Genomic DNA, 14,690 nt, shown 5'->3' on the forward strand with positions numbered 1-14,690 from the left:
AGTATTGTCTACAGAGACTAGCAGTGGCTTCTCCAAGGCTGCAGACAGGACTCTCTCTCAGTCCTATCTTGGAGGGAGGAAACTTGGAACCTTCTGCAAGCAAGCATGCAGATGCCCTTCCCAGAGCAGCCCCACCCTAAGTGGAATATCTTGTTGGAAACAGAATTCCAGTGCATCGACCTTTTCTACCAACTATCCTAATGGCCACTAGGGGCATTGGGAACATAGGAAGCTGCCATATACTGAGTCAGACCATAAGTCTATCTAGCTCAGTATTGTCTACTCTACACAGACTGGCAGTGGCTTCTCCAAGGTTGCAGGCAGGAATCTCTCTCAGCGATACAGGAAGATGCTGAAAGGCATCATTTCATACTGTGTGGGGGATGGCAATGGTAAATCCCTCCTGTATTCTACCAAAGACAACCACAGGACTCTGTGGTTGCGAGGAGTCGACACCAACTGGACGGGACACTTAACTTTACCTTTACCACAAGACCAGCTCTCCTCCCATAGACTTCTTTTTTGTTTAATTGCAGCCAGCTCATTGCATGCAATTCTGGATTTTCACATCACCAAATGCCAGAATTAGTTTTTACTTTGTCCATTATGCATCTGTTCAAAGCTGAAAAGCTGCCAGACTGAGCAAACTTCTGAACACGTCAGTGCTACTGTTAGGAATACTTGGATGACTTAAAGTGGGTTTTTTGTTTTTGTTTAAGTGCTTGTGTTCTTCCTTCTCCCATATGGAATAAAATTGGAGTACTATTACGTGTCTAACAAACTGCGGGATCTTCATGTTTTTAGATGATGATAGAAATAGCCTTTGCTATCTTTAGTTGTCTGCTTAGCAACACAGCTTTAATTGTTGTGCGACTGGTGTGTTCTTCCCACATTCTGCAAAAAGCATGTTTGCTAAATATAGTGATGGCTTCACAGATTTTTCCCTTATGGTGCAATAGTTTAAACATTGAATAAACAAAATTCAGAAATATCAACACTCTGAAATGATATCTCTTTGTCAATCAGTGACCTCGTGTGAAATTTAATAAAAGTATTATCCTGCTTTTGGCTTCTAGATGTGAAACCCATATCTAACCCACCATCTGTGAAGATCCTGGTTTCACAGTATATGAGGCCATCCACCTGATTTGCTTGGCTTTCACTGGTGTAGCCCTCCTTTGCTTAAGAGAGAAAAGTGAACATATCTTTGTCATTTAATCCCGCTGTTAGTAGAGTAGGTGCTCTGCATGCATTGGGCAGGCAAATGGGACCAGTGTTCCCTCTAACAGGGATTCGCAGATGTTGTTGACTACAACCCCTATAATCCCCAATCAAAAGCCATTGCAGCTGGGGATTCTGGGAGATATAGTCAACATATGGGAATCCCTGTTAGAGGGAACACTGGAGGGGAGGAGAGTGGGCACCAAGCAAGCTACACACAAAAACAGTGGTCTATACACACACACACACACACACACACACACACCCACCCACACACCCCTTCTCTCTCAAAATCTGCGAAAACCTAAGGCCTTCACATTAATATTGGCCCCATGCTGCCAGAGAACATTAGTAGCAGACAGCAGTGTGCAGCTGTAAGCCTGCACCCTTATGCAGTGTACCATAGCATTCACTGACTCTAAACTGTCTTTAAAAAGTACTTTGGTTTAACTATGTTTTTAACTTGTTAGGTTTTATTGTAATACAAGTATAGTTTGTGCACTACTTCCTCAAGAGCTGAGAAGTTGTGGGGATAGTACTATCTAAGTTTGGTTTTCCTTTGGATGAGAGACTTGTGACATTTTTGTCATGTATTCTTTATTTACAAATATTTAAGTTGTGCAAAAGTGGAGGGTGCAACGGCCACTCCTCCAAGGTAGCAGCTCTGCTTCCCCACAGATTGAGCCCTACACTTCTCAAGGTGCTTCAGTTTTCCAACAACTCTCAGCACACTCTCTGGCTATCATACAAATACACCTACCTACCTCTCTCACCTCACAAATGACTATTTGCTTTTAAAAAAAAAATCTCCACATATCTGAGACCATCTGACAGCCATAACAACATCTGTGGGTGGTGGTAGGACAGAGAGAAAAGGTAGTCTTTCTTTGTTGCTTCCCTTCTCTCTTCCTTCCTCTTCCAATATTGCGTGTTCATTGCTCCATGGGCAAGACGATCCTGGGGAGAGCAGCTTCCTCAGGGTTCCCTTGCCTGATCCTTCATACTGGATCAAAGCTAAAAGATGGGGATACAGTCTTACTCCCCTGGCCCCTGCCTTTGTTTGGGTCTGTCAGGGACTCGGAAGCTGAATTACTGAAAAAATATTTACATTCCACTTTTCAACAACAATAAAGAAGGGTGGAGAACTCCTTTATTTATTATTATTATTATTATTATTTTACATTTATATCCCGCTCTTCCTCCAAGGAGCCCAGAGCGGTGTACTACATACTTGAGTTTCTCTCTCACAACAACCCTGTGAACTAGGTTAGGCTGAGAGAGAAGTGACAGCCCCAGAGTCACCCAGCTAGTTTTATGGCTGAATGGGGATTTGAACTCAGGTCTCCCCGGTCCTAGTCCAGCACTTTAACCACTACACTACGCTGGCTCTCTCTATATAGCAAAAGTATATAGCAGTTTATATAGCAAAAGGTAAGAGAAGCCTTCAAAGGGCTCACAGTCTTCACACACCCATGCGCGCGCACACACACACACACACACACAGAGGTACCAAACTGCCACTGGGAGGGTTGCTATGCTGGGCTGGATAGAGACTGTTGTCCCCCCCCCCCCCCCCGCTAAATTTTAAAAACCCACCATCTTTAAAAATGTGCTTCTTGCCCAGATAGTAGGGAATGAATGTAGCAAGTTGTGTTTATTTGCCGAGTGTGAGACACTTTAATCCCTGCAATGGGTTTACAGCCAGGGGTGTACAAGTCAAATACCCTGGTGGGCCAGAACCAACCATGACTTGGTAGGCAGGGGCTGAGGTAAATTTTCAGCACATTAATGATTGCATTAAAATTATTTTTAAAAATATTAATGAAAGCAAGTATTAGCAACCCACAGCATGAGGAGGAAAGAGGAGGCTCCTACTAACCTTTCCACTTCCTTGTCCCCCGTTCACTTTCAATGCCTTCAGAGGTCAGTTTTGAAATGGGGCTGACCCCCACCAAGTCCATGGGGCAAGGCAGCATTTTGCACCTCACCTCAAGCACCACAATACTTTGGGCCAGCCCTGAGGCCAGCAAAGAAGTCCCCGTGGGCCAGATCCAGCCCCTGGTCCTTATGTGGTGCAGGCCTGGTTTACACTGAAGGGAGGGGAAGCAAGTTCCTTTTAGCCACCCCACAGACATAAGTTGTGGGCGGTATATAAATGTGCTAAATAAATAAATCCATTGCAGAAATAGGCTGAAGGGGAGTAAGCAGTGGGCCACTTGTTTCTATTCAGCTACCACACTGTTATCCCAGCTGGCACACACATACAACCTTCAATCTTGACTCGGTTGGCGGTGTGCCAGGGTGGTGGGGAAGCAGTCTTGTGGAGCAATGGAGGGTTCCTTTTCCTAGTTCCTCAACTGTTGCACCTGCACAGGTGCTGGTAGAGAATACTGAAGTACAGGGTTTTTAACAATAACCTAATATCTTATGGTTGGTGGAAATGCACATGGTTTTAGTTAATATAAGACTTCAGTTGTTGTGGTTTTGCTGTCTGATGTTGAGTAACCACAAGGTTTTAATTCTTCTTTTACCTCAAACTATACTAATTTTAAAAAATAGTAAACTCCGTATACTAAACTGGGCCTGTAGGAACTGTTTTGCAACAGAAAATTGATGCCACATTCCTTCCTGTAAATAATACAAAAATTGATACTTAAAACTACTTCTGGAGCTTCCTGCACTAACAGAAATTGATCTTAAATTGAGCCATTGCATTCTGAGGTTCTGCTGAAATAGCATGTCACATGCAGAAGGAAAGTTTTTTTATAAAGAATTTTAAGGGGGGAAACAAGTCTCTTCAGCTTAGTCCAGACTACGTAGTGTTGGGGCCCATGTACCCCAACTTTAGACTTAAAGGTACCAACCCAGAAGTATGTGGAATTCAGGCCTGTGTCTGATTTCATTTTATATTAAGAGTTCAGTTAAATGCCTGAACTTGAGGTGAACATGATGCCCAGATCTCATGACTGCCTGGTAAATGATTTGTAGAGGCAGGGGTAATCTAGCATTGTTTATCAATGTTTGTGGAACTCACAAGAGACACAATGGGTCAGGCTTAATTACCAGTCTCACACTGCTGAAATTATCCCTTTTCCTCACTGACAGGATGCTTCTGCCTCAGTCAAATGTATTGATTAACTCGTCTCACACATGTACCCCTTTTTATGTTACTTTAAATATTCTCTTGTTCTAATTACACACTAGATAGAGGCACACAAGAAATAATGTAATTGCTGTCTCACACAAATAGAACTAATTCTCTCACTAACTCCTGACTTTTAACACCTTTTGGGACCAGGCTAGCACATCTGGGACAAGAAAAGGGGCCCATTTATAACTCAGAGATGCAGATTTGCTTTGGGCAATGTCCCCTCCTCAAGATAGCAGCTAACAGAAGATGGGATTAAGATCTCTCTGGACTGACCAAATATCCTGAGCTAATTTTGGTAATTAAAAGACAATATTCAGAGGATAGCAAGAATAGATGCCTTTTGTGATCCAGAAGACTCAAATAAACGTAAAAGGATGGAACCACTATAAGAAGGAGTCTCTGGACATGGCAGATGCGTAGTCTTGTGCCTACAAGCAATCTTGTGCCTACATGCAAGATCTGCTCACGAGCAATCCCAGAGTTTGCTGCTAAGCCGCGGGGCAACAAGCAGGAACTCTGTCCATGGACAGGAGCTGTCTGTGACTTCTACTGCGCAGTGAGAAGTCAAGACTTCCCCAGCCATGGTGATCTGACTCTCAGCCATGCTCTGAGCAAACTACATGCTTGATCCAAAGCTCCTGTCTCCAGCCCAAAGCCTCGCTCCTTAAGCTGAAAGATCCACCGCTCTCAAAGCCTCTGATCTTGGTAACATGCTGCCCTTACAAGCCTTGAATCCCTTCATCCCTTCCCCTTCGTCCCCCTTCCCTTCGTCCCTCTACTAATTCCTGATCTCCCCAAACCATGCCAGTCCTCAGCCTTCCTTACCCCCCCCCCCTTTTTTTCTGTCTATATCTGAATTATATTAGGCTCTAGGAAGATTTAATACACACACATATGTTAGTTAGGAACACGGGTTGAACATTGGTGCTGGCTAGGATGTTCTGTTTAAATACTGTTAGTAATACTGATAGTGTTCTGCTTTCTGCTCTGCTAGAGTGATGTTGTTATTCTTTTATACTCAATAAAGCCCATTGAATCCTTTTAGGAGTGGTTTGATCTCCTTTCTTCCTTGCGCCCAGATCCTACATGGTCACTATATAAAAGAACTTGGTCACTTGGTGACACTATGGGACAGGCCTAACTTTGTATGCTAGCTAATGAGCATATTTGGTATATAAATCAGGCCTGGACCGTAACAGTAGCAGACTATAGACCTGCAAGGAATAAATAACATAATAACCTACAGTTCAATTTTCAAAATACCTTTTAGAGTCTTAATCATATTGATATTTTAGATGCCTGAGATTGCTACTGATTTGCTCTGTTACTGTTCCAACATTTTTCTTCATATTTTTCATTAAAATGTTGTCAAAAACATACAAGGCAAGCACTTGCAAGTTTTTTGTCTGTCTTCCAACATTTCAAAAGCAACTTTGATCTTTTAATATGTCATTGACTGAAATAGCAATCTTTGCCTCCCCCAAAATTCTGTGTTAGTAGCTTTATATGTTTTAAAATAACTTCAAGCATTCCTCTCCTCCTTTGAAAACTAAGGCCTTTCAAACGGTAAGGCCTTAGCATTTAAATCTGTCCTTTGCAGGAAAGATGAACAGCAAAATCTTTTAAAGTGTAGTTGTGTATAAATCACAGCTGCTGCCTGATAACCTACACTAAACTTTAAAACCATTTGTTTTGTAGGTGACTTTAATGAATTCTCATCCAATAATGACGATGTTGTACTCAGAAATATTGCTGAAGATCTTCGACATAGTTTGCCCACTGAAGCAATGTTTGTCTCTGAGCACTTTGCCATTCAAAAAGTAAGTTTAGCTGTTCTCACCTTCCTGTGCAGAAGTAAGATTAGCAGGTGAACTTGTGGTTTGAGTTGTCCACTAAGGCTTAGTTCTGATGCTGATGAGCTGAATGACTTGGATGAGACACTGTCAGGACTTGATCCCAGAGCAAGTATTGAACTAGATACCAGGGCCAGTGGGGAAACTAGTAGAAATTTAACCTGTGTATTGCTACTCAGCTCAGAAAAGACCTGCTCTTTCTCCTACTGGAAGAACTGTAGGCATAAGCTTCACCAGCGAATTAAGTCTCCTTGCACAGACAAGCCGGTGCAGGTCTGGTGATAATTCCTGGCCCCTCCAGATCGAGCCTGCTTATTGTTCCTGTGAGATATAAAGCTTTTTCTGATTTTTGAGGAGTTTGAAGAAGCAGTTTTTATTTAGATTCTCACAAGCCAGGCTACAGAGGCCTAGTTAGTCTTACCTGGATTCTCTGTAAAACCTGGCCTGGATTATCCTCATACGCTACCCAATTACAACTACAACAAAAGCATGAACTGGACTTCTAAACACTATAGGTCTGAGCAATGAAAAGACCTGCTCTTGTTTGCCTTCATCTTGCCCAGCGTTTTAGCTGCACAGAAGTTGTATCTAGTAATCATTTTCATTGCTTGTAGACCAGTACTGTCAGTACCTCTATATGAGAGCCATGATGAAAGAATGCTTTGCCACCCACATCACAAGATTCCATACTCGTTTCTTCTCCAACTTGGCCATGTGTGGACAAATTTGAAATAAGCAATGGAAAATAACTGATTACTAATAAGTACTTTAGGCTACATTTCTGTGGGAAAGCAGAATATAAGCTTAAATGTACAGCAGTAGTTTAAAAGGGCAAATACCAAACTTGCTGATAGGAGTTGCTCATCCATATTAGATAGCGCAGGCTGCTAAATGACAGACATGGTCAGTGGGCACCTAGATTTTATTTTCACAAAAGGCTGCCTCTTGTGATTCTCAAACATAGCTACAATAATCCAGAGTGTAATTCAAGCACAAAACATTCTATAATCATTTTCTTTGATATGGCAGTTTGTGTCTGGGGTTGGCGTATGCTGGTATTGCATCCTGACTCTATTTTGTGGGCTGTGTAGTTGATTTTGTTCTTGGACATTGTGTCCCTTCCCTTTTTCTTCCTCCCATGGGCTTCTATGCCTTTTTGTTATCTTCTGTTTACCCCCTTGTGTTTAGAAGTGGATTGACTACTGACATCCCATACTCTTGTGGTATCTGCACTTGTTTGCTCCATGAAGAAGAAACATTATTATTATTATTATTATTATTTCTTGTTTACACAGTCAGACAGGTGTTATTGACTGGTTTGTTTTATCCAGACATCGAGTCCTTCCCAAGGACCTGGGATGCCAGAATTTTATTGTCAATTGTTATAGATATCGTCGCAGAATATAGGCTGTTCCCAGTAAAGCTCCTTTTTGTATTTGGCTGATGGTGATTCCTGTGGTCCCTATGGTGTTGAGGTGCTCTTCAAGGTCTTTTGGAACTGCACCCAGGGCGTCAATGACCACTGGGATTATTTTGGTCTTTTTCTGCCACAGCCTTTCAATTTCAATTTGTAGATCTTTGTGTTTGGTGATTTTTTCTATTTCTTTTTCTTCTATTCTGCTATCCCCTGGTATTGCTATGTCGATTATTTTGACTTGTTTTTCTTTCTTCTCGACTACAGTGATATCTGGTGTATTGTGTGGCAGATGTTTGTCTGTTTGTAGTCGGAAGTCCCATAATATTTTTACATCTTCATTTTCTTCAACTTTTTCAATTTGACGGTCCCACCAATTTTTGGCTACAGGTAGCTTGTATTTTTTGCAGATGTTCCAGTGTATCATCCCTGCTACTTTGTCATGCCTTTGCTTGTAGTCAGTCTGTGCGATCTTTTTACAACAGCTGATTAGGTGGTCCACGGTTTCATCTGCTTCTTTACAAAGGCGGCACTTGCTGTTTGTGGTGGATTTTTCAACTTTTGCTCTTATTGCATTTGTTCTTAGTGCCTGTTCTTGTGCAGCCAGTATTAAACCCTTTCTTTCTTTCTTCAAGTTGCCATTCTTAAGCTATTGCCAGGTCTTGGTGATGTCTGATTTTCCACTTATATTGTGCAAATATTGACCATGCAGGAGCTTATTTTTCTATTTTTTTGCTCGGTTCTTGACTTGTTCTTTCTTGTAGGCCTGCTTTGTTTCATTGGTGTTGAATAGTTTTGCATTATTGACCATTTGAAGTGCATCTTCTTCACTGTCCTTGATATATTCTTCAAGGCCTCTTTTCTCCTCCTCTACTGTTTGATGGACTTGCAGCATTCCTCTTCCACCTGAGGTGCGAGGGAGGTAGAGCCTATCAACATCACTGCGGGGGTGCAGAGCATGATTGATGGTCATGATTTTCCTGGTCTTACGATCTAGCGTCTCTAGCTCTGCCTATTATTATTATTATTATTATTATTATTATTATTATTATTATTATTATTATTTCTTGTTTACACAGACAGGTGTTATTGACTGGTTTGTTTTATCCAGACATCGAGTCCTTCCCAAGGACCTGGGATGGCTGAATCTTATTATCAATGTTGTTGCTGTTATTATAGATATCGTCGCAGAATATAGGCTGTTCCCAGTAAAGTTGCTTTTTGTAATTGGCTGATGGTGTTTTCTGTGGACCCTATGGTGTTGAGGTGCTCTTCAAGTTGTTCTGGAATTGCACCTAGGGTGCCAATTACCACTGGGATTATTTTGGTCTTTTTCTGCCACAGCCTTTCAATTTCAATTTGTAGATCTTTGTATTTGTTGATTTATTATTATTATTATCATTATTATTATTATCATTAATAATATTAATATTAATAATTCTATTTCTATGCCGCTCTTCCAAAAATGGCTCAAGGTAGTTTACACTAAGAAATAACAAACAAATAAGATGGATCCCTGTCCCCAAAGGGCTCACATTCTAAAAAGAAACATAAGATAGACACCAGCAACAATCATTGGAAGTACTGTGCTAGGGGTGGATAGGGCCAGTTACTCTCCCCCTGGTTAATAAAGAGAATCACCACGTTAAAAGCTGCCTCTTTGCCCAGTTAGCAGGGGTTAATATGCAGTTCAGGAGGCTGTATCAGGTGCTGCTAGAGCTCAAACTGGAAACCCATGGTTCTGTGTACATGTAATGAGCCCCAGGGCTGCAGGTTAGAGCACCTCCCTTGACAGTGAAAGATAGCCAGGTACTGGGGTGGCTTCACCTGTCAGCTGGTCACTGGCTCTCCTCAACAGGAAAGGCTATACAGGCTTTTTTAAAAGCTGGGACTCTGCCTAAGTAACCATACTTTTCTCTTGTTTTAGCTCTTAACTTATTTCCTAGCTCAACCGCTACTACTCTGACTCCTGCTTCCCATTGCTTCTGTTTGATGCCTCCCTATCATGACAGAGAGGCATTGTACTGAATGCTACTTTCTACTTTATTTTATGGAAGTGTTCGCAAAAGTCACTGCCTGTGTCTAACAAATGAAATGAAAAGGGTTTTATTGTATGTTCTGCTTTTCTGCACCAGAAATGCATACATATTTTCATGCTGCATGGAATTAAAGATACAGAGATGGACAAGTTTTTTATTTGCTCCAGTATTGTTCATCTTATACACTGACTGGTGATAGCCCTATCTGGAGATGCTAGGAATCAAACCTAGGGTCTTGTCCACACATAGCATGTGCTCTGCTTCCTAGTTATAACCCCTTTTTTGAAGTGAAATACAACCTGTGGCTTCAGTCATGTGCAAATTATCTCTAGGAAATGTGTATATATATTGAACTGTATGTTTTTTCTTTAGCTAAATCAGCAAACAAAGCCCACAGTTCATATTGATGCATTCCTTTATGATGATGATTGTATTGATGCTTTGTGTGAAGAAGGGAAGATGAGCAGAAACTATTGTCTAGCTTGCGGCTCACATCGGACAGCACCATTAGGTAAGCATTTATGTGATGCCTGCCCAATTGCCAAATTGGCTGATGTGTGCCTATACAGTAGATCCAACGATTTTTTCTTAAATCCATCGTGCAGTAGGTTCAGAGTCTAGTCATATGGGGATTATGCTCTTTGGAGCTCCCTTCAGTCATTGGGTTCCTGAGTATGATAGGAAATAGCGCAAAGTTAGTGCTTTCACTATCAAAAGCAACTAGAAGACTGATGAATAGGAGAATTGCTCACTCAGTACACTATAGTGGATGGCAGCTGCCACATCTTCCTCCTCCTGCTGAACCAGAGCAGGCCAGCAGCTGTACACTGAATCTAAAGCTTTTGTTTGGTGCTGCCATTTGCCATTCTCTCTCTTACAAAGCTAGGTCATGGAGCCTTAAGAATGCACATTTACAGTATTAAGTACTATTGTGATAATTTTGGAGGTTTTAATTCTCTCTGTGTACAGTATAAGGTGATTTATTTTCAGCACCCCTTGCTGAAATGAGAAAATGCCTCCAATGCATGTGCAGTTTGAAGAATGGCTGAAGTAAACTTGGGAAAGACAACTTTCTAAGCCCCACTGAGTATGCAGATACTACAGTGGATTGCAGCCTTTCTATTGGGTGGATGTATGTTGTGGTTCTCTAAATAGATACCCTTATTTTTAAAACAAATGATGCATATTAAACATATGTCAGCCATAAATGATTGCAGTGTTCCTTACTGGTGGCCATCCAGGATAAATTCTCAGACTTGTTTAACTTCCCAGTCCTAAATGCATTAGTTGGCAATAGGTCTGTGAGCCCTTTTTAGACTGTGAGCCCTTTGTGGACAGGCAGCCATTTAATTAATTAATTAATTTCTGTATGTAAACCACTTTGGGAACTTTGGTTGAAAAGCAGTATATAAATATTCATATTTGTATTCCCATGCAACTCAGCTTGGAATTAATTTTCGTCTAATGGCAAGATCCAAAGTCCCACATTCCCAGGAGCTTAATGTTGATATTTTTTTAAAAAACCATACACACGCAAGCATTCTTTGTGTGTACATTGGAGAAGCTAGATCACTGTGTTGACCCCTTGCTAGACCAGGACTAACCTAAAGTACTCTTCAGGCATTCATTCAGAGGCAATGAACACATGTATGGGGAGGGAAGAAGTAGCAGACTCTGCCCACAAACCTACAATTGTTCACTTGTTTGTTAGAATGTTTGTTTATATTATTTGTAAAATACGTACTGCTTTATTGTAAATGTTTGCTGGTCAATGACCGAATAAACTTATAACTAACTGTTTGTAGGGAGCTCTCCTGTGTTCATGTAGCTCTCGAGTCCCTACACACACTTTAAAAACAAATTATTACAATTATTTAAAAATAATTTTATAGCATTAGCTGTACTGAATGTATTGATTAATCATCCATTTCTGAGTCCCATAATTTAATATACTGGCCTCTTACCTTGGAAGGCTTTCTCAACTTCCAGTATAAGGCATTTACAACTCTAACAGCAATGATCACGTGTACGAGGATTCTCTTCAGACACCTTCCCTTCCATAAGCGTTGGCAAGAACATTTTAGCTTTTAATAACAGATTTACATTTTGCATCCTAATAATTGCACATAAAATCTGTCACCAATAGCTTCTTTTTTGCCTCACCAGCAGTGTATAAAATTCCCCCATATCTTACCACACTTATGATATTGATCTGAATATTCCAGATTTTCACTTTTCAACAAGAAAGGCTCTACATTTAAAATAATAGAGAAAAATGGCTCCCTGTCCCAGAAGGAATCGCAATCTGAGAGGTAGCTTCCAGAGATGAATTGGGGAGCTTGATAGAGGCTTGGATGGCTTTGAGGGCCTGAAGGCAGAGGCTTGGATGGCTTTGCAGCTGGTGGATAAGGAGAGCTTGGCAGTGAGGAAAGGCTGAGGAAACAGAGCAATGTTCTATCTGGCCTTGCTTTGATATGCTGTCATGTGAGTGAAGCCAAGGGACTTATCTCCTTAGAAAGATCTGGTCCTGTCTGCCAAGGCAGTAAACAAGGAAAAAGCCAAGCCCACAGCTTTATTCTTCATTGTGGGCTGAGGGACATCAGGAAGTCACCTTAACTCTAAATCCAATCAATGCCTGGCCAGGGGATATTTGGAAGGGCAACTCGGGAGCCTGGATTCAACCATGTGAACTCGTTTGAGGGGACAGGTTCCCTGCTTGGGATACTAGGCAGGGCAACTTGGGATGCAGAGTCAACCATGTGAACTGACCTAAGGGGATGTTTTAGGTAGAGTTGAGTGGACTAATGGAGTGCTTGGCTGGGTGGAATCCAGGTCAGTAAGAGGGACAGAGTGAGTGCCACAATCTAGCATTTGAAGATCACATTCACTTGTCTAAAAGCGGAGCTGATTTCTAGATTTCCATTCTGGGGTCTCCTAGCAGGAGTTGTGAAGGCAAGAAGAACAGAGGAGATAATTAGAAATCCTTACTGTGGGGTCAGGGGGAAATTGCTATTTATCTGGAATGCCAAAACAAAAAGGCACTACTATGCGGAATCAAATAGACCAGGGATTCTCAATGTGTGAGTCCCCAGATGTAATTGAACTTCAACTCCCATAATTCCCAACCAAAAGCCACTGGGGCTGGGGATTATGGGAGCTGAAGTCCAATAACATCTGGGGACCCACACGTTGAGAAACCCTGAAACAGACTTTTTTAGAATGTGCCTTGATTGCATTTTAGGATATGGCTACTCAGTCTCCAAAGACCTGCTTTTTGTCCTAAGCCTCCTGTTTATGCCATGGAAACATAGCTTCATTTTTTAAAAATCAAGGATTCATGGTGGATTCTCTCACCTTTCCAGGCTGTTTAACCAATTCAGGTTGTACAGTATGACTACACTGTTTTAGTCCAAACGAAGACTTGATTTCCTCTGGCATCAACTGCTTATCTTGCAACAATCTCTCTTGCAGTGAAGGCTAAATTCCATAACGGAGAAAGGATAATCTTGTAACATTATATAACACATGTGAAGTGGCCTATATCGCTTACAACTGTTAACATCCCAAGAAAATAATATTCAAGGCACTTGGTCTCTTCAGCAGTTCCACTGAATTTATAATGTGCTACTTAAAAGTAAACAGGAACATGTTTAATGATGCAGTCTTTTCCTGTTTCATTGGCATTACTAAAAAAGAAATTGCTTTGACAATTTACCTAGAACTACAGTAGAAAACTTTGGGCTACTTTGGATGATATGCTCTGTCTGTGGCAGCCCTTGTGCAAAGAGGAGGGGGTCAGATGATACTCCTCTCCTTCATGCATTCATATGGCAGCAGAATTTGAACTAGCCCTTATTGTGCAGTTGATATCCTTCTATCCTAAAAAAAATAGAAAAAAATTCAAATTGCTAAATGTGTTAGTTTTTAATGTTTATGGATGTGAACTGCCTTGAAACATAGGTTGTAGGAGATATATAAATCTGCAAAATATTTACATTGAAGTTGAATATCATCTGTGCAATTGGGGTCAACTTGGTGTTCTGCCACCACATGTTTGTTATGGGGTGGGGAGTAGTGGTATGTATCCATTTTCTCTTTGTATAATGGGCCTCCATGTTTGGGCATATAGTCTTGAACTCCCCCTTGAAGGCACCTGTGTGTGGCTTGCCAGTGGATAAGTGGAAAAAGAATTTTCCACGGTATAGGGAGGTCATCCTCAACTCTGGGTTATCAGACACCTCATGCTCTAAGACAAGACCAATCAAATTTTAGCAGGCTGGTTCATGTAGTAGGTAGCTGTCAGTCAAGCCCCAGTTCCAGTCCTGTCTTGCTCCAGACTGGTACTACTTGGGAAGAGCTCTTGATTATATTTTAGATTCTCAGGCTAGTTCGTTCCTTGCTTTCACCTTTCCTCCTTTTCCTTACTCTCTGTGTGCAAGGATGGGAATGGAATCATCTTTAGTATTAGTTTTAGTTTAAAAATGAAAACAACTATATTTACCTTTATTTGTATCTTCCTATAGCTATACTTTGCCCTAATTTCTTTTGATCCATAGATATATTTCTGTTGGCAGGGGCTTTGCCCTGTCATGGTTTGCTCCTGTGGTTTCGGAACTAGGAGATCTGTGTACTTTCCAGTTATGGAGGCCTCTCATTTGGGCAATATGCTAGTGGGCTCCCTCTCCGAGGGTCCCACTTCTGAAGCCGGGGCATGGAGGTCATTTCTCAGCCCTTTTTTCCCATTCCAGCCCCACACCCTCGTTTTCCCCTGCCTTCCCATTCTCCCCTGAGCGATCAGGTGGAGCTTCTTGCTCAAGAGCTGGTTCCCGCCATTTCTGACAAGCCGTGGGGGGAAAAGGCAGCAAAAAAGACCAAGCACTTAAAGGAGGCTGCAAAACGACCTAAATAAAGATCCTCCAAAAAAGCAAAAATGGGGCAAACTTTCCCCTTCAGGGGTGAGACTGAGCGAACAGCTTCTCATACAAGTAGTTTGCAAACAGCACAAACCTCAC

General features: G+C 41.5%; 1 protein-coding gene across 1 annotated transcript in view; it reads left to right on the forward strand.

Moving 5' to 3' along the window:
• The window catches only part of LOC128326901 (uncharacterized), a 38,274-nt gene that overhangs the window by 4,648 nt on the left and 18,936 nt on the right, over positions 1-14,690 (forward strand). Inside the window, exons 2-3 of the mRNA XM_053254780.1 lie at positions 6,071-6,192; positions 10,051-10,189. Coding sequence (XP_053110755.1) covers positions 6,071-6,192; positions 10,051-10,189 — 261 coding nt within the window. The remainder of the gene's footprint in view (positions 1-6,070; positions 6,193-10,050; positions 10,190-14,690) is intronic.

The sequence above is a fragment of the Hemicordylus capensis genome, chromosome 1 (genome assembly GCF_027244095.1).
Source record: "Hemicordylus capensis ecotype Gifberg chromosome 1, rHemCap1.1.pri, whole genome shotgun sequence".
Classification (NCBI taxonomy): Eukaryota; Metazoa; Chordata; class Lepidosauria; order Squamata; family Cordylidae; genus Hemicordylus; species Hemicordylus capensis.